At 48.3% G+C, this 24864-nt stretch overlaps 2 protein-coding genes across 3 annotated transcripts in view; one reads left to right on the top strand and one right to left on the bottom strand.

Moving 5' to 3' along the window:
* The window catches only part of LOC116101477, a 69367-nt gene extending 52574 nt beyond the window's left edge, over positions 1 to 16793 (bottom strand). Inside the window, exons 1-3 of the mRNA XM_031385016.1 lie at positions 16682 to 16793; positions 15678 to 16298; positions 10280 to 10408 (exon numbers count right to left, since the gene is read on the bottom strand). Coding sequence (XP_031240876.1) covers positions 10280 to 10408; positions 15678 to 16298; positions 16682 to 16793 — 862 coding nt within the window. The remainder of the gene's footprint in view (positions 1 to 10279; positions 10409 to 15677; positions 16299 to 16681) is intronic.
* Positions 16264 to 22983, top strand: Emx2 (empty spiracles homeobox 2). 2 transcript variants are annotated; one of them, XM_031390859.1, is made up of 3 exons: positions 16264 to 17200; positions 19284 to 19468; positions 21482 to 22983. In XM_031390859.1, the coding sequence occupies exons 1-3, from the start codon at positions 16792 to 16794 to the stop codon at positions 21647 to 21649; spliced, it is 762 nt and encodes a 253-aa protein (XP_031246719.1). In that variant the 5' UTR covers positions 16264 to 16791; the 3' UTR covers positions 21650 to 22983. The 2 variants fall into 2 exon arrangements, with proteins under 2 accessions (XP_031246719.1, XP_031246720.1); XM_031390860.1 differs by lacking the exon at positions 19284 to 19468 and having other exon boundaries at positions 16294 to 17200; positions 21482 to 21585.
* Positions 22984 to 24864: the final 1881 nt, after the last annotated feature.

Below are 24864 nucleotides of genomic sequence, written 5' to 3' on the forward strand. Positions count from 1 at the left end.
AGCCTGCAGTAGATGCCCTGGAATGAATGTATGGATGGTGACATTCTTCCACAATTTTCCATAGTCGAAATCAGAAATGTAGGACTAGAAATTACTTTATAGGCCCCACTATCCAATGTTCTCTCTCTCTCTCTCTCTGTCTCTGTCTCTCTGTCTCTCTGTCTCTCTGTCTCTGTCTCTGTCTCTCTCTCTGTCTGTCTCTCTCTGTCTCTGTCTCTCTGTCTCTCTCTCTCTGTCTCTCTGTCTCTGTCTCTGTCTCTGTCTCTGTCTCTCTCTCTGTCTGTCTCTCTTTGTCTCTGTCTCTCTCTCTGTCTGTCTCTGTCTGTCTCTCTCTCTGTCTGTCTCTGTCTCTGTCTCTGTCTCTGTCTCTCTCTCTCTCAGAAGCAGCAGCAGCTTGCCAAAGGTTTCAGAGCTAACTTGAAGACATCAGCCAAATCTAAGAACATCTGACTTGGAATGGGTTAAGAGTCAGGGGGATCCCTAGGGAGAACCAGCCCTCATCCTAGAACATTCACATCGACTCTTCCAGCCCAGTCACCTCTGGAAGAGGCTTGATGAAGTCATATCTATCACAAAGATCCTTGAGGCTACTTAGCTGAGAAATAATTACATGTGTCTCAGAACTGGGAGAACAAGGGTTCCCATCCAGCAATCCATGATGCTCTTTAAAAAAGGGTTTCGCTATAAACTGCAGCTGGGGTGGAGAGAGGCAAGATTTTCAAGCCAGGAGGCCATGTTCTGATTCCTCCTTTTATGTCTTGGCACTGTCTCACCTATATGTCTATATCACTACGTAGACACATTAAAGTGACATTAAAGGAGATTAAAAGAGGAACGACAGCATAATCATACTGCTGTAACCAAACTGGTCACATGCCTGTGCCTCCTTGCTTAACTGCACAGGCAGGGCACAAATGTGTTCTCTTTGTCAGCAATTAAACAATTGGGAAGTACATGGCGTCACCGGGAAAAGAGCCCAGTTCACAGCAGGCTCTCTAGGTCCTCTTTCTGGTCCTACAGCCACTCTGCTCCCAGCTTAGTGCAAACCTCCTCCAGAAAGTTTCTCCAAGTTTCCATCCAGGTCTGCGTGTGCAACTTGGACATGCAGGCTCACAGACAAGAGGGGTTTGTTTCAACATTAACAGGATTACATTATGGTTCTCAACCTTCCTGATGCTGTGGCCCTTTAATACAGTTCCTCATATTGTGGCGACCTCCCCCACCATAAGATTATTTCCATTGCTACTTCATAACCTAATTTTGCTATGGTTACGAGTTGTGCTTGCCACTTCTCTTAGGTGACCCCTCAGGAAGGGTCGGTCAGCCCCCAAAGGGGTCTCAATCCACTGCTGTTCTAGAACTTGTTTTTTTTTCCCCTTCCTTGGATGAGTCATGATCTCTCCCCCATGACACTGAAGAAAGCTACTTGTGTTTTCTGTTGTAAGGAAACATAATTTTTCCTCAAGGCGAACCTCCTTTTAATGGACATAAAAGTTGTTTTTCCTTTTTCAATCTTAGAAACAGTGATGCATGACCTTGAACTTTCTGCTTCTCTCAGAGCTGGTCCTTTATGGAGTCAGCTGGCTGACCTACTGCAGAGTGTCATGAAGAGATTTCTCCTATTACACCCCCAGTGCCTGGAATGGTGCTCACGTGGCATTTTTATACAGGAAGTATTTGCTGAATACATAATTGGCTGTAGGAGAAAGATCTAACTGCAAATTATTTTTACAGTTAATGCTTGTCAGAGGTCCACACTTTACAAAGGCATTTTTTCAACTTCCTTCACATTCAGTCCTCAGAACTATCTCATCAGGTCAAGACTTCCTGATGAACTGTGGCCTAAAGTCAGGGGTTGGAGCGCAAAGGTCAAGGTTCTACCTTGTCCTAAAACTTTTTGTGTCAGTCTTTGAGGAATCTACTTCATCTTCATGGGCTTAAGTTATTGTTATTTTTCTCTAAGTATTTATTGCTTTAATTTTGTGCATGTGTATAGCATGTGTGCATGTGCATGTGCATGCATGTGTGTGTGTGTGTGTGTGTGTGTGTGTGTACAAACAACAGTGCCTGTGTGGAGATCAGAAGGCAAGTTTGGGTATTGGTTTTTGCCTTGCTTGAAGCAAGTTTCTTTTGCTGTTTTCCACTACATTGCATATTCCAGGCTACCTGACTTGTGAGCTTCCTGTGGGTTCTCCTGTGTCTACATACTGCATTGTGGTAGGGATGGTGGGATTAGAGAAAGGCACCACTGCATCCAGCTACTGGCTGTTCCAAGGATTCAAACTCAGGCTGTCAGGTTTGTGTACCAAGGGCTTTTATGGGATAAGCCATCTCCCTGGTCCTGGCCCCAATTTTTAAACATGCAAAAGCAGGAAGGGTGAAACATACACACACACACCTGAAGGAGCTCATGATATCTAAACGAGCTCATGATATCTAAACGTGACAGTCTATGGCAACTACCTCATGCCCAGATAACTCAATAAATAATTGATCCTATCTGCCCCTTGCCTCACATGTCCTTTCCACATGCCTAGGGTCAGTTACCTACACACTTACCACGTTTTACTGTCTCTGAAACACCTCCCTGGTTTCCTTAGAGAATCTCCTGATGGTCTGGCCTTCCCTCACCTCCAGGAGCTTCTTGGAGATGCCCAAGAAGCATATGCTTGCTTTGTATTATTCAAACGAAATAGCAGCAGCTTTCTTCTGAGCATTTTCATTTAGACACTGATCTTATTACGTTACAGTTAGCTGTCTAGTTCACCTGCTAGCTCTTGAGGGCCAGCACTGGAATTGACTATATTTGTTAATTGCAGGTCAACTGCAAATTTCCTTGTAAATGGTCCATGCCCCATTGGCAGAATGCAAATGACCTAAAACTTCTATAAATATATAATTTTTAAGTTGATCCCATGCTTCTGTTCTTGAGGGCTCAAGGCCTATTAGTCCACCCTGCTCTGAGGCAGAGAGAGTCCCAGCCACACTGCCAGCTCCACCCCTTGTGACTCTCAGGAGGAACTGGCTTTCTTCTTTTTTTAAAAAAAATTATTTTTTATTAGGTATTTTCTTTATTTACATGTCATATGATATCTCCTTTTCCAGTTTACCACCCCCCCAAAAAAAGAAAAAGAAAAAAAACAACAAAAACAAAAACAGAAAACAAACCCTGTTCCCTCCCCCCTTCCCCTGCTCACCAACCCACCTGGCCCTGGCATTCCCCTACACTGGGGCATAGAACCTTCACAGGGCCAAGGGCTTCTCCTCCCATTGATGAGCAACTAGGCCATCCTCTGCTACATATGCTGCTGGAGCCATTAGTCCCACCATGAATACTCTTTGGTTGGTGATTTAGTCCCTGGGAGCTCTGAGGTACCAGTTAGTTCATATTGTTGTTCGTCCTAAGGGGCTGCAAACCATTCAGCTACTTGGATCCTTTCTTCTAGCTCCTTCATTGGGGACCCTGTACTCAGCCCAATGGATGGCTGTGAGCCTCTACTTCTATATTAGTTGGGGACTGTCAGAGCCTGTCAGGAGACAGCTATATCAGGTTCCTGTCAGCAAGCACTTGCCGCATCCACAATAGTTTCTGGATTTGATGACTGAATATGGGAAGGATTCCCAGGTGGAGCAGTCTCTGGATTATCCTTCCTTCAGTCTCTGCTCCATAGTTTGTCTCTGCAACTCCTTCCATGGGTATTTTGTTCCCCCTTTTAAGAAGGAACAAAGTATCCACACTTTGGTCTTCCTTCTTCTTGAGTTTCTTATGGTTTGTGGTTTGTTCTTTGTGTATTCCAATCTTCTGGGCTAATATCTACTTATCAGAGAGTGCATACCATGTGTGTTCTCTTGTGATTGGGTTACCTCACTCAGGATGGTATTTTCCAGATCCATCCATTTCCCTAAGAATTTCATAAATTCGTTGCTTTTAATAGCTGAGTAGTACTCCATTGTGTAAATTTATCACATTTTCTGTATCCATTCCTCTGTTGAGGGACATCTGGGTTGTTTCCAGCTTCTGGCTATTATAAATAAGGCTGCTAAAGAACATAGTGGAGCATGTGTCCTTATTACATGTTGGAGCATCTTCTGGGTATATGCCCAGGAGTGGTATAGCTGGGTCCTCTGGTAGTACTATGTCCAATTTCCGGAAGAACGGCCAAACTGATTTCCAGAGTGGTTGTACCAGCTTGCAGTCCCACCAGCAATGCTGGTGAGGAACTGGCTTTTTCTTTCTTTCTTCCCAAGAGCCAGGTTTATGCTTGTGCCTTTGCTTCTTCTGAACCAGACCCACCTCAAGCAGCTCTTCAGGTAGACTTCCTGTGGCCTTAATATTTTTTCCTTTTATGTCTCTCCCCTTTTCCCTTTGTAGTGGAAACTTCCCTCACATTACCTTTCCAAACAATGCAAAAAATTAAGAACAACCATCACACCCCAGCAGTGCTGGAGACTGTGAAACCGTAATAGTCCTGGAGAGCACTGACAGAAGTGATGTCTCCCAACTGTGAGGCTGCACTGTACTTACTGTACACCAGGTGGGTTTCCTCTACCAGACAGTGTGCTCCTCAATGGTACTGTCATGGGAGTGTTTGTTCTTGAATTCCAAATGCCAGCCAATGTCGGTCACATGCAGACTTATTTGGGTGGGGGCAGTGGAGGAATGTTGTTCTAATTTTCTTCATAGCTTCTAGTACTCAGTACACTCATGCTCCTATTAAACTTAAAATTCTATATTTTATAGGGAGGTATTTAATGGAGCTGATGTGGATTATTAACCACTTCATATAATTTGTTTTTATGAAGGACAATATTGTGAATGCCAGGTACTGACTAGAAAGAAGTGTCTGGAGTCCGAAGGTAAGCCCTTCTGTCTTCCTTCTCTGATTGACTTGGACTCTGTGGAGAAGTGCAATGTGGGTGGAGGATTTGGGGGAAAACACTTGAAGCGATGGAGTCTGGCAACTGGTAGGGATTCCTCCTTTGAAGGATGTGGCCTGGCTGCCCACCCTATCTGACACTGTAAAGGAGTGGGTAGCTTGTCAGAGCTCAGCATCTGATGGGTTAACAGTAGTCTTCTTGTGTGTTTTATTTTGCCAAGGTATAAAGATCTACAGTAAAACACTGTAAAGTCTTAAATGTGACGAGTTTTGGCAACTGCATGCCTCTGTTGCCATCCCCAAAGGGATCAGTTAGAAAGCGTTTCCAGCTCTCTGGAACCTTCCCTCTTGTTCTATAGCATCAACAGGTTTTCCTGGGTCATAGCTTCATGTGAGAAGGACATCTAGTACTTTCCCTCCCTTCCTTTTATCCCCTAGAACAACAGCAAAATGTGTAGACATAATATAATTTATTTTCTAAAATGTCAAAAGTTAATATCCCCAAATGTAGGGTGGTGGCTTCTGGGTAGGGAGCTTTCAAGGACCGTTAATGACCCCTTTTCTCTGTCTTCTTTAATATAAAACTATACATCAAGTTTTATAATAATGAAGGAAAATGAAGTTTCCAGGGCCATGGCTCTTTGGAGTAGTGAGCAATGAGTATACCAGCCAGTGGTTAGATAGTTCTCTGATTGTTACCCTGTTGGCATTCTTGGTTTTGACTTTGAACATGAAACAATCTGACCAAAAGATTCCTCCTATCTCAAACTCTTTACTTGGGAAAAAAAATACATGTTTTAAAAGCTTGAGTGTACATTTGATACTGACATTTGGTATGTCTCAGCCAAATGGCAGCAGAGAAAAATACACAATTGTACAACAACCATCAGTTTGTCTCTGAAGATCATCTGGCGACAGCTGAGAGAGAATTTCTGCTCCTCTGTCCTTTTGTCTCTGCAACACAGGGGTGTGCACACAGAGAAAGGCAAAGACAGAGGCATAAATACTTCACGACACATGAAGAAGGAAAAACAGCTTTGTGATTTCTTGGCAGACTGGGAAGCCCAACTCTATTGGCTAAATGATCCCATATGCTGTAAAGACCAAAACTGAGGGGCTTGATGTAGGCTGTAGGGTGATACCAGGTCTCTGTGTAGACAGTGGGCAAGAGGAGTACCTCATTTTGTCTGTCTCCACTTCTCTAAACTGGGATGATGGCTAGTGGGAAAGGTGATCGATGTGGCATATTCGATTCACAGACCAGTAGCTTACTGGCTCTTGTGGACCCAGAATATGTGCTCTGGTGAGGACTTGGAACTCTGGCTCTGTATCATGGAATCACTGACTTTTGGGGAGGGGCATAGACTTTTACTTTCACTAACAAAATGTCCCTGTGAATTGGAGGTGGGGAGAAAAGGGAAAAGCTACTGGAGTCATAAAGAGCTGGGCAGAAATTCCAACTCACCGATTTATAACTGTGACCTGAGACCAGCAAGAACACCAGGGCCTCAGTTTTCCATGTGGAAAATGGGAGTAGCCTCCCAGGGCTTTGACGATTACTCCAGTTCATTTCTGTGTGTATTTTCTGTTTAGCACAGCAGCTGAGATAAGAGCCATCACTGATAGGAATGAATCGTCTCCTCTGAGATGCCCTGGCAAGGAAGAGAAATGAAACCAGCTCTTCCCTATCTCTCAGCACACCTGCGCAGATGCCTTGTAAACCAGGTCATGGGGGCTCAGAACAAGGGGCTTTGATGCTTACACAATTAGAATGGAGTTTTCCACCATGCTGGACATGGACAAGATGGATCACCTGGACTGAGAAAATGGGCCAGATATGCCTGAGGCCATCTGGGGGAGCGCTGCAGCCACATGGTTGGCACTATACCGCACTCCTCATCTGGAAGGCATGTTCAGATGCTCAAGATCAGCCAGACCCAGAGACTACAGCCCAGGGAAGTAGGGGGCTGATTGTTTGTTTTTAACAATAAGTGATCACAATGCCCTCCCTTCTCCTGGTCATTTTAGCACATACCTAGAGGCCTCTTTAGGATCTCCTTCATATCCACAGAAACCTTTGTCCAAGTCTCCGAGGCAGGTTTGGGAGCTCTCTAATTCCTGGGGTTTTGCTAGACAAGGGAGCTGAAGCCAATTGGTCTGGGGTTTAGTCAAATTCATTGCTTCCTGTTACAAAATGTTTACAACAGGTAATCATTTTGGAGAGGGTGTGCTTTTAAGAAAAAGCAAGTCTGGTAACAGTCCCTCCCACCCACTGGTTCTTTGGTGAAGGTCTTCATCCACCCTCCTTTTATATCCTGGTTTCCCTTCCTAATACCTAGGGTTCTAAACTGCCACTGTGCTGTTTATTCTGTAGTGTTAGGACCTTTCTCATGCTCAACACTTCACCAGCAGGCTGGCTGCCTCTCCTCTTGCCCGGGACAGCAGGCTGGCTGCCTCTCCTCTTGCCCGGGACAGCAGGTTGACTGCCTCTCCTCTTGCCCAGTTGAAACCTTTATGCTGGTTCTGATCTTTTAAATACTTATTTTATTTTCCTTGGGACCACCCGCCCTGCCCTTGCAGAGAGGGCGCGACTGAAGTGGGAGGTGGGAGGTAGGGGTCGGGCGACTTCATGTTCAACCCATGGTTTTAGTCTTCAATCCAAACGAAAGCAGGCTGAAGCTGGAAAGCTTTGGAGTCGGTCCGCAATGAGCATTAACAGCATTGCCGGATTGGGGTCTGGAGCCCTGTGGGACTGCACTGGAACCCAGAACCAGCACAGATTCCCCCACAGCTTGGAGCCCAGTGGCTTGTTGCCTGGAGCCCAGAATCTGAGGTGAGAGGCCTCCTCTGTTCTCCCAGATGCATCAGCTGAGCACACACTTCACTCTTCTAAATAATTTTTAATTCATGATGTAACTTTGTAGAATAGCCATCCTCAGAAACAAACCAACTCCTACAGTCTCAGTGAGTAGAGGAGGCTACCCCAGGGAGGGGGATATTTGGGAGACTCGAGGGGCCTGACTGTTCCTTATTGCCAGGTCCTCTTCCAGGAAACACAATTGGACCCAAAAAAAATTTATAGCGGGTTTCAAAGAGGTTTCGATTAAGACTTTGTAAAGTTAGATAAAAACACCAAATACACGCTTACAGAGAGATTAAAAGGAGATTACAGGGAGATTAAATATTAAATATATGCCATTGTTCTGGTATATATTCACATGCACACACAAATACATAAAGCATGCAAATATATACCAGAACAATGTATAATGCATATAATTTATATAATAAATGTTAGGTAATTAATGTGACCATAAATTAACATAGGAGCTAGATGTCATAACTTAAACAAATTTCACTTGGTGAAAATCAGTATACACTATGTAGTAAACAGTATATAATGCAAACAAAATAAGTTGTAGATCCTGTGTATGAAACACAATTACCACTTCTGAGATACACAAGATGTGTTGAAGTTTTTTTTTTTCTGCAGCCAACAGAGGAGTGCACATCCTGCTGTGTCACAACCCTTCACCTATCCTAGCCCCCCAGAGCCCACCCTGCCTCCAAGGTGGATAAAAATATCCCCCACTCTCAGGATCAGATTAGTGTTGGAAAAAAAAAAAAAACATAAGTGAAGTTTTTCTTACAAGGATCGGAGTCTAACTGGGGGAGGGCACAAATTTCATAAATGACCCGGGAGGGCACACTCAACATGGTCACTGTAAGCCGGTTTGTTCCCTAGAGCATATGGCTAAGTGTTCTTTTTCAGACACGTAAAGCAGTTTAACTTGCTGTTTACCAACGTAGGCATTTACAGCCAATTTAAACTTTGAAATGAATCTTCATTTGCAAGATCTGAACGCTGGAGAGGCCCTTCAGCGCGATGGTTGGGAAGGCAGTTTCAGATTGATGACGGATTGAAGGAGATTCAAAGCAAAGTAAAACGCACAGAAAAAAATTGTATTAAGGACGCCTTCACGAATAAAGCGGTTTATTAGGTGCTGCATGCGTTTGCTTTTCCCAGGAAGAGGAAAGTAGAGAAACACTTCCACGGAAAGTTACCCGAAAGGTCGCCGTTCGAAAGGAGGAAACACCATCGGATGGAGCTTGCAACCTAAAGATTGCGAATTACTTTTCTCCTGAGTCACCCAGGTCTGGAACCTCGACATCAGTTGAAGGCTGGGTGGTACGTTAAGCAAAAGCTCTTTTTTGTTTCCGATGGGAACGCTGGCTCGCCTAAGCTGCCGCAGGGCCGGGAGACCATGGTGCTCAGCCTGGCGGTGGAGTCCGAGGCCCGAGCGAGAGCGCTGAGGACAGCGCCTGGCAGCACCCCGGCAGGGAGAGCAAGGAGCGTTTATTTGCAATCACTTTAACTCTTGGTGGCTGGTTCTCTTCCAGCGCCCTGTGGCGGGCGGAGTGTTAGACAAGCCCCGTAGTCTGTAGCTCTCACCTCAGAGTCAATATTATCTCAGATGGGCACAATAGACTGGAATGAAAAGCTAATATTGAACCAATACGGTCCCTGCTCGCGCCGCCGCGATGCCACCCTTTGTTGCGCAGCCCCGGGCGAGCGGCAGTCGGCCCAGCTAAGCGGAGGGCTGTGGCGGTCGGGGCCTTCTTCGGCGCTGGGGGCGGGTGTGTGTGTGTGTTCACTGCGGGTTAGAGAGACCCTGGCGGGTTGTAACTGCTGCAGCACCCCCGGAGGCTCCTCAGCACGTCCCCCTCCCCCAGCCCACTTTCTTCCAACTTCCAGGGGCCGGTTGTGAAGACCAGCTACTGGGAGGAGAGCTGCACCGCGCTTCTCTGCGCTATGACAACCGGGTTTTGCAAACGGGAAAGGCAGGCTTAGTGAGTTCAGCTTGTGTGTGCCAGGCCTCCTGACCCGATGTGAGTGTGTCATTGCCACGGGGCATGGGCAGCTGGGGCACCACAGCTAGAGTTATAAGCCCTAGAAGGAAGCATAAGTCTACCTGTTTCAAAGTCTAGAGCTGTTGTTTTCCCGCGTGTGAGTATTCCTCTTGGGGCATCATAGGAATCTCCGAGATGTGCTATCCTACCATGGGTAAGCAGAACTAAAGAGCTCAGAAAGCCCCAACCACTCTCCTTTTTGCCTCATGTTCTGAGCACCCGGATGCTCTTTTGCCCACTAAAAGAGGTTTCAAGACCCCTCTGAATCTCTAACAGGAAAGACACCGGAACCACATAGGTAAAAGGGCTTTCACTCACATCCTTCACTCCTAACTCCGGGGTTTGCTAGCTCTGGGTTGGGAATGTGGTTTTCAGGACAGTTGGTGCAAACCATCAAAGGCAAGGATTACAACCACGAAAGATGTATGAATAGGCCCTGTGGCTTGGGTCAGTTTGGGTGACCCATCTGAGGGTGGGGACTCTTTGCTGACCTTTCATGTTGGCTGGAGTGTGCTCTCTGGAGGCTGGGTGAGAAGTAGATTGGGCTGTCCAGGTTCCTCGTGGACTAATCACTGCAAAGTGGCACCGTGTACAACATCTCTGGCCTTCAGCCTTCTCACCTGGAAAATGGGCATCTTACCATTCGCCACACTTTAAAAAGTCCACTGACTTATGGGTGTGAAAGGACATGCTTAAAGCCAAACTCCACACAGGACAGGAGCTATTAGTGTTTCCCAAGTCTTCCTGGCATCCTCCCCAGCTTTCAAAAAGAGTCCAAAAGAAAAAGCCTGGCATTTCTTTTTCTTCAGATGGCTTGACCCCTTCCTTTCTAGCTCCAGCTCTTTACTCTAGAAAAGTATGGAATTACAGAAAGGAGAGGTGACTGCTCAGAAAAGCATTCTAGAGGGCATTCTGTTGTCTATTACATCTAGCAATCCCTTATATTCCAGATGGAGATCCACCTTCTTCTGTGGGGTTCTGGTCCAAAGCAGTCAGGGACAAAGCTTCCAGAGAGCCCAGGAAAGTGCCTGAAGGACCCTTCGCATCCTGGACCTATGTGTGCCTTGGAGGAGCAGCTTTGGGGTGACTGGAGGGGGTGCCACACTCCTACCACCCTGGAGTGCCAGGGGACAGAGCGATTTCATGTCCTCCTGGGAAGTCACCTGGGCAAGCCTGTCCATGGTCCCTGGCTCCTGCATCCTTGTGTCTATTTCCCGTGCCTTGTTTAGTTATAATCTCTTATTTGAAGGCAGCCGATGGAGAAGGAAATCATGACATCCCTCCCCTCTTGATTATTCCTTTGCTTTCAACAATAAATCACCAGAGCTGTGTGCACTGAGGATTGATGAGCTTCAGTGGTGGCATTAAAGCCCCACACTCCTGGTGTGTCTCCCAGAGTAGTGTGGCATTCTGGACCGAAACATTGGCTTTCAGAAATCACAGGCAACGCATCTTTCCTGCAGTCACTCAGCGCAGCAGAAGCCATGATCCGGGAGAGATGTTCTCTCCAGAGTTACTTAGACTTAGAGTACTACCTCTAAGTCTGCCCGTTGAGCAGTAAGGCTGAGAGTAATGCTCCAGGAGCCTCTTCATACCATCTAGGCTTCTAGCAATTCTACACGGATTCTATGGTTTCACCTCAAGAGAAGAGCTCGGTTGCTCCGTGAAAGATGAAGTCCGTGAGCGTCTGGTGGCAGGGCGCATCACCATAACCTCATCACTGCCCCTTCGTCTTGTGGGTTTGCTCTTAGTGATACTCTTCATCTGCACAATAATCAAGGACCCCTTCCCCTCGGGCTGTCCTCCTCTGTCGCAAGGGGGCACATCTAGGAGAGCTGAACCTGGCAACCCAAGTTCTTCCCGATCCCATTCAGTCAGGGTCCCTAAAAGCCCATTCCTTTAAGTCACAGTGATTAGGACTTAAATATATCTGGGTCCTTAGGCATGGAACTGTGGTCGCCTTGCGCAGTAACTGGCTATCTCTCTTGCTTAGATGGTCCCCGTTGCCACGTCCTTGTTAGAATGTACCCTATCCATTCCTCCTTGCTCCCTTTAGAAAAAAGCCTGGCTCCTAGAGAAGGGGAAATTCCAGTGAGGGTGAACGCCGGGAGCTGAATTGAAGCCGATGGGAAGAGATGGGAAGCCTCTCTTCTCCGCAGCCCTGAGCCTCCTCATAGGTTCTTCTCTGGTTCAGACAGATTGGTGGCAGTGGGCTGCAACCCCTTGCACTCTCAGAGAGCTCAGAGGGCGTCGCGCCCTCTCGCATCCCTCGCCACTAGGCGCCGCTGTGCACACGCGGATCGCGGCCCTGGGCGGCCTTGCGAGAGAACTCTGGGGACGACGCCAGAAAGGGATTTACCGTGATAATTTTAAAAAATGTTTTTAAGGTCTTAATTCTCTTTTTTTCGTTTTCCCACAGCCGCCTTAGATTTCAGAGGCTGGAGGTACTGGGATCACAGTTACAGAGTTAGAGAAACTTTGTAGCCAGAGCTAGGGTGGACCTTCTCAGGACACCTTACACAAGCCCAAGGGCCATTGGTGGTGTACAGTGAGGTTCACTACTCTAGGACACTACAGGTCCAAACACCAGCCTAGCAATGACGAAAATGTACAGAACACTAAAAAACGAGCTAAGCTCACCCAACCCCAACGACCTCTAAGATTCAGACATTTGTGATGACCACACAGCTAGTCGTCCCAGGAAGCTCTATCCATTAGAGTTGCTTGATGCCATCCACCCACCTCTGGGGCCTAGTCACCCCGCAGGCAGAGTTGAAGGCTCTGCTTCTCTGTAAACAGAGGCTTTGCAGGATACTCAAAGCCCATGGTTATCACAGATCCTCAGAGATCTCTACCCTTTGATACCTGTAGAGATTCAAGAATCCAGCACTTTCTATAGCAAGCACAGAGGAACATGGCAGGTATGAGGTTCGTGTGGATGTCTTTTTACAGAGTGATGGCCTGGCTGGGGGTACATTATAACAGCAACACCCACGAGAGGAGCTGGCTTTTATTAATGTTCGTTATGTGCTAGACACTGTCTGAACAGTTTGCTTTGCTTATCTCTTGCAACAATCCCAAATGCTACTGTACTATCATTTATTCCCATTTGGAGGAAGAGGAAAAAGAACCAAAGAGGATAGCTTAGCCTGCCCAAGGTCACACAGTGAAACTACAAATGCAGTGGGGGAGGGGATAGTTTTATTAGGTGTAACTACAAATAGTAAAATTCACACTTCATACTTTACAGCTTTGAAAACATGTTGTGTAATTACCTTTACTCTGATAAATAACTGATCATACAGCCATACAGAAACTGCTTCCTAGACATACGGGCTTCATTTTTACATATGACAAAATGAGGTCAGAAGAGACTGAGGTGTTGACTCTGGTCTTTCAGTGAGAAACAAATGCGTTATTAGAATATTCACATGTGTCTTCTAGTCCTCTGTCTGCAAAAACCAAGGTGTCCAACCCTCCTGTGATGTGGTGTACACTGGGCAAAGAGAATCAGCCCAGCTATATGTACAGGTACTTAACCAAACAGCCGCTTTTGGGGTCCTTAAGGAACCTAGAACATGTGCATTCTGCTAAGCCAGAAGCCAAGTGTCCCCATTTATGAGCTCTGGGTCCCAAGCTGGACTTAAATGTCCAGAGCCCTGGTGCGCCTCTGCTGGCCAGTGTGGTTAATGAGTTACTCTCTAGTTAATTCCTCTACACACCGGGGAGACCAGATCCTTCCCGGGAACCTCGGCTGGAAGCATGAATTAGCATAGATTATTTGGCATCTAGGGCTTCCGCACCCAGCCTGACTCACCGGAAACCCGCTTTTCTTCTTCAGTGGAGGTGGAGTGAGAAGGGGCAGAGCCCCTTAGGGTTCATGTACTTGAGTGCCAAATGCTTTGGCTTCCTTCAAAATTAAGGGACCAAACGTGCTGCTCTTGAGCACTGGCTACTTGCAGGTCACCCAGAGACTACCTAGGGTCGGCAATCCTAGCAGGAGAAGGGAAGTTTGCAAGAGGCTGTTTTGCTGAGGAAACTGGTAAAGAGACTGGAGGTCCTTGTCTGAAGCTAGGTGCTCATTCCCTCAAGACATTTTCCCAGTACACCCTGGCACAAAGAGGTGAGGGGTCATGCAACCACCTACATATGAGGGCTTCCCAGACAGGTCTGGATTCTTTGACCCTCAAAGCCAATGGCTGTGATACCCTCAGCCAAGCTTACTAATGCTAACTCTGGGGGAGGTATTTGGTCCCATAGCCTGAGTGAAGAGTTTAGTGGTCCTAATTTGGAGTCACAGCATTTCAGACCCATGAGACTCACCTTCTCACCCTCCTCCAGAGTATCTGCAGTGTGACCAAGTGGAAGAGTTTGTTTCTAGCTTTAGAAGCCTTCACTTGACCCCCAGCTCCTCTGAACCTTGCTTGGCTAGGCACAGCACAAGACTTCCGCCCCTTCACTGGACCCCAGCCTTCAGAGGCTCAGCCTCTGTTTTCACAGCCCACATGAGACTAGGGAGAGATTTCTCAGCTATATTTAGGGGCTGGTTCAGGCCTGAGGAGAATGTGGCCTCAAATGTGTACCCTTTTTATAGGGCTGAATCTAATGGCCATGATCTCTGAGCTTGCCCCCCCCAAAAGGGACAAAGAAAGAAGGCCATCTAGAATAGAAGGTGAAAAGGTTTGAAGTCTGAGGTGAGGGGAGACTTGCCAGGAGGAGAGCAAAGGTGAGACGGAAACACTTTTCTCCCCTCTACCTAGGAGCTCCCCTGAGCTTCTGCCTTCTCACATGAATGCTATACAAGAAACGCACACAACCTAAACAGCAGTAGATGAAAAACAAGAGAAGCAAACACAAGAGTTGGCAAGGCACCCATTATTGCCGGGACTTCCTGGAGCGTCTTAAGGCCCAGACCCTTGGTGGAATCAGGTGGCCTTCCCAGTCCCTCTAGAGGACTTCAAGTCTGTCTTCTCTAGATCTGCTTTTTCCGGGTCTCGGGCAACCTAGCCACCAAACACAAACACTTTATCCCTCTTAGGATAAATGGCTTCGACCTGGCAGCAACAAATTTAAAGGACGCCAGAAAAAAAATATCATTAATTGTAAGCGTGCAAAATACCTGCTGGTACTTCACTTTAGAAGAATGTAATTGGCAAAGGGTGTGTGTGTGGGGGGGGAGGCGGCTGATGAATAGATAATAGATCTTTAACCACCAATAAACAGAAAGCAGCGCCAGTAGGCTGGGGGGGATGTGATCATAATTATGCCGCAGCGTGAGCCAATGGGGACGAGAGAAGTCGGCCCTAAAATCATCCCAAAACCGAAGGCAAGCTCGAAAATGCGGACAGGGCCTAGGACCGGAGACGCAATCCTAAGTGCCTAGTTGCGAAACCTGGATTTGCAGAGCAACCCAGCCCTGGGACGACAGATGTCAGAATAAAAATAGGTACAGTAATAATAGCAATAATGGGAGCAGTGTCAACACCACTAAGGACAATGGAACGATAACAACACAATCACAACTTCAGCCTCTGACCTAGGACCCAAGACTCCTTTCCCCAAATCCCCACATACCCCAGAAAGAACTATTTTGGGGAAGGAAGTGACCACCCTCCAGAAAGGAAAAGCAGAAACTCTAGGTGTGAGCTGGAAGTCCACTGCAACTGTACAGGCACAGCTGGCCCCTCAGGTTTAAACTTGCAAACGAACCAGCCGGGTCAAAGACTGCAAACGCGTGGACCCTGGAACCTCGAAGCTACGCTTGGTTGGAGGGTGGGGAGTACCCCCCTCCTAGCGCGCCTAGGAAACCTCAGGAGTTTTGCTAGGGGTGGGGATTGGTATGAGTGAAGCGGGTTAGCCCTTGCCCGGAATCAGTCCCCGCCCGCTTACCCTCTCCGGGCGCCCGAAGCCATCTCAGTGACCCAGGCGTGGGCCTCCAGGGGACAGCCGCAGCGGAGCTCAGGGCGTGAAGAAATTTGCGGGTCCGTCGGTGCTTCAGTCTCATCAGCTCCAGCGCCGCAGGCTTAGGATCTAGGGGTCTGCAGCAAAGGCAGCGCAGCCCTGAGACTCTGCAGGGACCCGGGTGCCCCGGAGGGAGTGGTGTTGGTGCAGTAGGAGGCGGTGGCTGAGGGGGAGGAGGTGGGGGAAAGAGGAGGAGGAAGAGGAGGAGGAGAGGAACGAGGAAGAGGAGGAGAAGAGGGAAGCGGAGGAGGCGAAGGAGGAGGAGAGAAGCCGCAGCGGGCGCCGCGGGAGCGAGGGAGCTAGCCTGGAGCGCAGGGCGAAGACACCAAGAGGTCGGCGGCCGGGCGGGCGGCTGGAGGAACGGCCGGGGCAGTGGCGCCGACTCCGTTCCATTCTGGGCCTGGATCCAGGCCTCCGGGTTCCCAGGCGTTCGCCTCCCTCTGACGCACTTTAAAGAGTCTCCCCCCTTCCACCTCAGGGCGAGTAATAGCGACCAATCATCAAGCCATTTACCAGGCTTCGGAGGAAGCTGTTTATGTGATCCCCGCACTAATTAGGCTCATGAACTAACAAATCGTTTGCACTACTAGTGAAGAAGCGAACACTTCCATGGATTGTCCTTGGACTTAGGGCGCCCTGCCCGCCTTTTGCAAAGGAGAGAAAACTTTTTTTTTGCCTCCCCGAGAACCCCCCTCCCTGCCTCTAACTCCAACCCCCCCCCCACGCCACCTCGCTCAAAAAAATATTACCCCAATCCACGCCTGCAAATTCTTCTGGAAGGATTTTCCCCCCTCTCTCCAGGTTGGGCGCGTTTGGTGCAAGATTCTCGGGATCTTCGGCTTTGCCTCTCCTCCCCCTCCCCCTCCTTTCCTTTTTCCTTTCCTTTCTTCCTTCCTTCCTTTCCTTTCCTTACCCCCACCCCCACCCCAAACAAACGAGTCCCCCATTCTCCTCGGTCCTCGCCGCGGGCAGCGGGCGGCGGAGGCAGCGCGCCGCGGTCGCCGGGAGCAGGGAGCCCAGGGCGCCCGCTCCTCGGCGCAGCATGTTTCAGCCGGCGCCCAAGCGCTGCTTCACCATCGAGTCGCTGGTGGCCAAGGACAGTCCCCTGCCTGCCTCGCGCTCCGAGGATCCCATCCGTCCCGCGGCGCTCAGCTACGCCAATTCCAGCCCCATAAATCCGTTCCTCAACGGCTTCCACTCGGCCGCCGCCGCCGCCGCCGCCGGCAGGGGCGTCTACTCCAACCCGGACTTGGTGTTCGCCGAGGCGGTCTCGCACCCGCCCAACCCCGCCGTGCCGGTGCACCCGGTGCCGCCGCCGCACGCCCTGGCCGCCCACCCCCTGCCCTCTTCGCATTCGCCACACCCCCTCTTCGCCTCGCAGCAGCGGGACCCGTCCACCTTCTACCCCTGGCTCATCCACCGCTACCGATATCTGGGTCATCGTTTCCAAGGTACGTGCCACGTCGCGGAACTGAAGCATGCCGCACCGGTCGCCTCCTTCATTGCGCCCGGCCTGCTCCGGGTGGGCGCTCCTCGAGGCCTGGGCGGAGGTCAGCCAGGGTGCTTGGCTCCGAAACCGGGTAGCGAGGGGCCCGAGTGGCTTTGGTCCCCAGTCTCTGAAGCCGAGACTCGTTTGGGTTACTGACTTTCCCACTCCTTGACCTTTTGGAAAGGGGTGCAAACGAGGTGTCCCGTGGTTCGGGCCGGGGTCGGGCTGGCTGGGACACGATGCTGGGCGACGATGCCCGCTGTCAAGAAGCTCTGAGCCCGCGAGGTCCCTGAATCCTGTTTCCCTGGACCATGTTCCTGGCCAGTCTATCACTCAGGGACTCCTACAGGGCCACATGGCCAGGTTCACTGGACTTCAACTCCGCTCTACACTCACTCCACGTCCCTCCAGCCCAGACACGCGACTTCTAGGTCTTCAATCCCTTTAAGGAGACACTGGAAACCTCAGAGCAAAGTGTTTTCTTCCTCCCGCTCTGGAGGCCCAGGGAGGGGCGGGAAGAGAGAGAGTAGAAACCTCCGCAGCTCCACCGGTTCTCTCCGCGACCTGTTTAACCCGGGCACCCGCTGGACGTGGCGGGAAGTCAGGTTCCGTTTGGTCTCCGCTTGGTTGCTGATTTTTGTTTTTGTTTTTGTTTTTCTTGAGAGAAAGAAAGAAAGAAATTAAGAAAGAAATTTTAAAAAAAGAAAAGAGAAAACCCAGTCGAGAGGAGGCCCGACAAGGGAAGATCTGTTTGGACGTCTTCATTACCCCCCCCCCCCCATTTATTAATTTTGTTTGCTTCTGGGTAGGGGTTGGTAAGAAAGTTAAAACTTTAGGAAAAGGGTTCGAATTAGTTTGCCGACTGCAGTCTGTAAAAGACCTACCTCCAGCGGGGCGCGATCGATAACGATGGGCTTTTTCATTCAATAATACTTCGCATTCCTGTCAGTCTAGAATCGGGTAGATGCCAGCTCGCCATTTTATATATTTATATATTATTTAAAAAAAACACCCCAACACAAACCAAACAAAAAACACCCAAACCAAAGCAAAACACCTTTCTCCCTTAGATCAGCACTGAATTTGCCTTTACTCCCGTTGAGACTACCGGCTGATTTTTGGGGTGGTGGTGGTGAATAGATTAGCTTCCTTTAATACGGGAAGCCGAAATACCCCAGCCTAGCTTTAAAAGTTTAGAGCTCAGCTTCCCCATTCTCTGCCAGTCACGTTCTTGGTCGCCCGGACATATCACGGACAGCCTGGATCTTCGCGGCCACGGATCGTCGCGGCGAGTACCCACCGCGAGGCTCCAGTCCCTTCACTCTTGGCAACCAGGGGACCCCTAGAACCGGGCACTCTGGAAGCAGCGGCCGTAGATACTGGGCATACTCGCCTGGTTTAGAGATTTCTGTCCCGGCCCGGCTGCAACGTCTCAACCGGCCCCTGCATTTTCTCACAGAGATAGCAAGACAAAACTAGAACCAACCAACCAACCAAAAAAATTTTTTTAATAAATCTGCGAGAAAACTATAGGTAGCAACACGTCGTCCTTTTTACGCTTATGTCAAAATTTTAAAATAGGCTAGAAAGTATGGAATTACAACTACTGCTGCTGCTACTACTACTGCTACTACTACTTATTATTATTATTATCATTATCGTTATTATTATTATTACTATTGGATTTGGATGGTGGGCACCAATATCCGAGCCCGGGCTCTGTTGTCCTGTCTTCTGGCCCCGGCACACAGAGTAGAGGTATCTAGGTCTGAGGTGCCAGGGCAGTTAGGGAACCAGCAAAGATCGGGAGCGTGAGGACTGCCACTCTAGAGACAACTAACTGCTCGTCAGCTACCGCCCGGGTTTGGAGCCCTGGGCTGACGGCTGGGCCGGTGTCCTTTTCAAAAGCTACCAGTCCCAGAGGATCTGGCGCTGCATACTAGGCAGAGGCCCAGGGAACTATGCTGGGCTAGCCCGGCTCCAGAGAAGCTGGCGACTCCTGCCTGGGAGGCCCCCTAATGGTACTTCTGCTCTGCCCCCTGCAGGGAACGACACAAGTCCCGAGAGTTTCCTTTTGCACAATGCTCTTGCCCGAAAGCCGAAGCGGATTCGAACCGCCTTCTCGCCGTCCCAGCTTTTAAGACTAGAGCACGCTTTCGAGAAGAACCATTATGTGGTGGGAGCGGAAAGGAAGCAACTGGCGCACAGTCTCAGTCTTACGGAAACTCAGGTGAGTGTGGTCCTGCAGCCAGGGTACTTCATCCAGACCCAGGCAGCCAGCGCCCAGCGCCGAGTTCCGGATCAGTAACTTTCCAGGTGCTCAGCTTTGTTAGGGCAATTATGAGATTCACTGACAGGCTGGTTCTTCTCCGCTGGTCAGGCCCCTGCAACTCCTAAGTTTAGAGAGAATCACGGAGATTCAGCTGGGGTCCGAGATATGGTTAACTGCAGCGGGGTGTTCTGATGATTGGGCTCAAGGCTGAAGAGAGCCGGGAATGTTTTAGATAAGAGTTCTGAAAGACTCCAGGGCCCACCGGATTACTCCTCTTAAGGGAATGCCAGGAATCGGGGAATCTGAAGCCCGAGGCCAGGCAAGCTGATCCTGAAAAGTAGACGGTTTGCAGAGAGGGCTAGCCTTAGGGGACACATCCTTTCTGCACAGCGGGGTTGGCGGGTGGAGGGCCTAGCTTGGGTTAGTCCCAAGGCGGGCAGGGAGTTTAGGTCTACAGTAGGCGCTACTGTACTCTCAGTCGCGACGCAGGGTCAAAGTTCCCAGTAAACAGTAACGTTTGTAGGCAGAGTATAGTAACTTTTTTACCCCTGAGAAGCTTAAATTGAGTTTTTTTGTTTTGTTTTTTAAAAGTTTCTTCTTCACGGGGAATAAAAATTAACGAATGGGGCTTCGAAGGTTTGTACAGGGTGGGCACAAGGCAAGGCCCACCTGATTTTTCCTAGATAGGAGAGGCAGCGGTTGTCTTTGTCCGCCTCGCTGCCCACACTGCCTGGAGTCTTTAGTCTTTGTGTGCATGTCAAGCCGGGAGCACACTGACTTGCTTTGGGCAAACGTGTGTGTGTGTGTGTGTGTGTGTGTGTGTGTGTGTGTGTGTGTGGCATATGAACTGTCCTCCCCCCTTAATTAGCAGACTTAAAGCAAATTAAACACAGTTTTGTTCCCAGTTCCTACTTTGCTTTTTCATGGGGCACTTTGGGGAGACAGGAGCACTGGGGAGAACACGTGAGATTCCGTGGCAGTCTTAAAGGTGAGAGTGGAGTGGCGTCCCAGCAGCCCAGAGGCTCTGACTGGGCTGCTGTGGGCTGCAGGGGCTGCAGTCACTACTGACTGTCTTCTTCATCTGTACCACACTGCTGGACAAACTTGGGTAGTACTGCTGAATGGAACCCACTACCCAACTTCCCCATGGAAGGCAATTGGCTTGAACCTCAGTGATGACTTCTAGATGCAAGCTCTGGGAAGGCCTGGTTACTAGACTCTCTGGAGGCTGGGGCCAAAGCTGATTCTACCCTGTTTGAGGACTGACAGGAGCAGAGGAAAGAGGCCTCTTTCCTTCTTCTCTCATTCAGTTTCTTTTACTCCCTTTCTCTGTCATGCTCTTTCCGAAGCTTTCAATTTGTCCAGGCCCTGAGTGAGGCTTGTAAAGTCAGTGTCCACTGGCTTCCTCTGGGCCCTTTCTAGTCCTGCTCACCTGCCAGTGTCCCCCAGCAAGGCCTGAGGACAAGCAACCCCCATCCTTTACTCAGGGTCTTGCCTAGCAGAAGAGGCGCTATATTTAGGCAACTCCAGACTGGTAGAAAATAGAAAGCACATTCGGTTAACAGAGACTGAGTCTTTCCTGTACTCACTGTCTGGGCAAGCAAGGACCTCTCTCTCTCTCTCTCTCTCTCTCTCTCTCTCTCTCTCTCTCCATATACCTTTTTCCTTACTTCTTATTTTTACAACATGCTTTGCAAAAAGCCTTTGCTCTCGGTGGGAATTTGTGAGGGAGAAACGGCCACACTTTGTGTTCTGTGGCACTTGGGGAAAGGCTCCTTGGTAGGGTTTGGAAAGATGGAAGCTAGGCTTCTCTAGAGGGGGCCTCCTCTCAGAGGGTAGGAGAGGGAAGTGGTCAGCCCTTAGGATGTATGTCTGGGGGTCTGGGGATAGGCCTGGGCTGCGAGAGGCCTCTGGAGTATGGTAGGAAGGCGCTATGAAGGATCTAAAGGATCTATGTGTCTCTCCCCACAGGTAAAAGTATGGTTTCAGAACCGGAGAACAAAATTCAAAAGACAAAAGCTAGAGGAAGAAGGCTCAGATTCTCAACAGAAGAAAAAAGGGACACACCACATTAACCGGTGGAGAATTGCTACCAAGCAGGCGAGTCCGGAGGAAATAGATGTGACCTCAGATGATTAAAAGTACAAACCCAATCCCCCAAAAAATGGACAGCATGGAGCAAGAGAGACAGGGAGAGAAGGGGAAGAAAAACCCTACAAAACAAAAACAAACTGCACACACATTCACCGAGAAAGGGAGAGAGGGAATCAGTGCAGTGGCGCTTGCTTGCTCGCTTGCAGCAGACTTTGGACAGCGAGGGCACTGGACCGGGAACCGGCGCCGGGCACTGCTTATGGGACGGCAGAGGACGGAGGCCTCATCATCAACATACAACCCTCGTCTAAAGAGGCAGCTGAGTGAGTGAGAGAGACAGAGACTGGGAGGGAGAGAGAGAGAGAGAGAGAGAGAGAGAGAGAGAGAGAGAGGGAGAGAATGAATGATCCTTGTGAGGCAAAGGCACATTCTGACAAGGGGAGCTATCAGTCAAATGGCAAACCAGGGAAACAAGATGATTGGCAGGTATTCCGCTTATCAAAGTCCATTTAGAAATGATAATGATTTTTTGAAAAAATAAAAAAGGCACAGGACTTTTAATTTTGCACTTCACAGTGTTTCCCCTTCATCTTTAATTAGAAATAACATACAAAATTCCATGTCTAGCCCTATCCTACACCTGTTTCAAAAACTTGAATTGCATGTAGCAGTTGTCGGGTGAATGGTGTCTAAAAACTGAATTGTAATTTTATTCCTCTTTTAAAGACAGGTTCTGTGTATTTTTATTTTTAATTTTTTTTCTGAGAAATGTGCAGTCTGTAAAAACACTTTTTTGATACCTTCTATTGTCAAAGTGATTGTGAAAGCTAAACGAAGTAGGCTCGGAGATAGTGGTCCTCTGACAGAGAAATGAGGGAGCAGGACTGGGATGGAGGGCGGGGGAGGGTGCCCCTGAGAAGAATCAGGACTCATGCTAGGGGTAAAAACAACCCAAGATAAAGACCCAAATTAATTCTATTTCTTGGATATTTCCTTTCCTAACATTCTGACACTTTAAATCACCAAGTCAACTTTTCCTTTTTAGTGGTTGGAGAGATTGACTGCATCCAGCCACTCAACATAATGGCCATTCAGAACTTTTAAGTCTGTCTATTGCAAAAGTGGAAGGAAGGACTGTAGTTAATGGGGCGATGGTGGCATGGCCAAGGACATGGGAGTTTTCAAGCACTGAGTTTCTCTTCTAAGACCATAGACTTACGAAAGAGGGTTACAAATGCTTCCTTAGTGTCTTCTATACCAGAATGTAAATATTTTTGTGTTTTGTGTTAATTTGTTAGAATTCTAACACACTATATACTTCCAAGAAGTATGTCAATGTCAATATTTTGTCAATAAAGATTTATCAATATGCCCTCAGAGTAGTTGTCTTGGGAAACTGAAGTGGATCTTTACAAAAGTAACTCTCTAATTCGAATGTGGGCCTTCTCCAGCTAGGCTCCAGAGACCTTGACTCCCCGCCCACAAAAGAGCCAGACTGATGGCTTTTGGGGGCACGTATTTTAAAGAGATGTGAAGGGAGATGCTTAAGACAGCCAAACTCTTTCAGAAGAGGAAAATGGGAGAAGCTGTTCAAGCAACTTTGCTGAGGGAGTTTACTTTCAACTTCAGGCTAAAAAAACTAAAAAAACAAACAAAACAAGAACTTCTCTTTATTTCTGATTTCCTTTTCTTTTTAAAGTTTAGAACGTAGTTATGAATTAAAGACTATTCTTAGAACCTGAGTTCTGGGGCTTCTAACTTCGTTTCTGACTTCAAACCTCTTAAGGACGCTTCAGCCTCCCCTTCTCTTCTTTCCTTCTCTCCTTTCCTCTCCCTTATCGCTCTAATCTGCCAAAAGTGATGGAGATGAACCGAAAGGCCCCGAAGCCTTATAAGGCAAGCATTCTGAGAGATCTTCCCCTCTTAATTTTAACATTAAAGTAAAAGTTGTAACCATTCTCAAAGAAAACTTCGCTCTTTCCCCCTCCTCCCCCTTCTGAGGGTATGAGGTTGTTTTTTTGCATGCTTCATTTGCTTCCTATCCTGATAGGCTGCATTAATCAGTTTTATTTCCATTGATAGAGAAACCTCGTCTGTTCTGTTCGAGCTACAAAGCGTCCTGTGAGCTTTTGTGAAAGTGCAAATCAGTTTAAGCAATTATCATACCAGGAATATGAAGGGAAAAGAGGAGGCCTTGCCCAGTGGTCTCCTTTAATCTCTTAATCCACGGATCCAGGGGGGCTGCCTGGACATAATTTAGGACAATCTCCCCCACCCTTTACACTGTGATAAGGCCAAGTTACAATGCAGGGCAAAAATACAAGCTTTGTTAACATCCTGCCTTGAAAAGTTAAGATTAGACATTCCATGCACGTGTGGGGACTTTAGGGCACTATGGAATCTTTTCTTTCTGTTTTTCCTCCCCTCCTCTAAAGGAGAATTCATTCTCTGTTTCTCTCCCTCTATTTTTTCTTGCCCCTGTATCTCTGTTTATCACCCTTCTCCCCTTGCTCTTAGTCTCTTGCCCCTGTATCTCTGTTTACCACTCTTCTCCCCTTGTTCTTGGTCTCTGGGTAGACCTAGCTGCTCATACTTTGGGCTCACAAAGACTCTTCCTCCTGAGTTTGTATTGTGGATTCCGGTAGCTGAGAGGTTTCAGGAAGACCTGGTCTTGCCTTCCACAGGGACAGGTGCAACAATTCCGCAAAGATGCACGGGGCTTGGGCTGCTTCCACAGAGGGATGGTCTTCTGAATGCTTTGCAGTTGCTGCTCCTCATCCTTTTTGCTAGAACAAGGGCAGGTTACTTTTTTCATTCATCCCACCCTTCCCAACCTGGGATGGCTTGAATATAGAGTATATTCTCCTTACAACTGAGGCTGACCTCAGTAACCATAAACTTAAATTTAAGTACAAGAAAGGGGAGTGGTAGAGAGTTTTTTCTAAATGTCCTATGCAGTGTGACAGCAATAAAATCATCAGAGAATACTATTAGCTTTGAGGGGGAAAAAAACCTAAAAGCTTTATTACAAACCAAGCTTTGAAAATAGGGGGGATTAGGCGGCTGAAAGGGTCCCACAATGGTAGGAAGAAAAGGTTTCATGCTAATGAGGTTAATGCCCTTTGTATCTCGGGCCTCCACATCTTCATTACGCGCTATCTCCGGCTGCACCGAGCGGCTCAGAGAGCCGCAATCCACTCCAACGCCCCCCTTCCCGGCCCAAAGAAGGATTTGATAGCCGCTCTGTTCAAACTAGATAA

This window comes from Mastomys coucha, unplaced genomic scaffold (assembly GCF_008632895.1).
Source record: "Mastomys coucha isolate ucsf_1 unplaced genomic scaffold, UCSF_Mcou_1 pScaffold21, whole genome shotgun sequence".
Classification (NCBI taxonomy): Eukaryota; Metazoa; Chordata; class Mammalia; order Rodentia; family Muridae; genus Mastomys; species Mastomys coucha.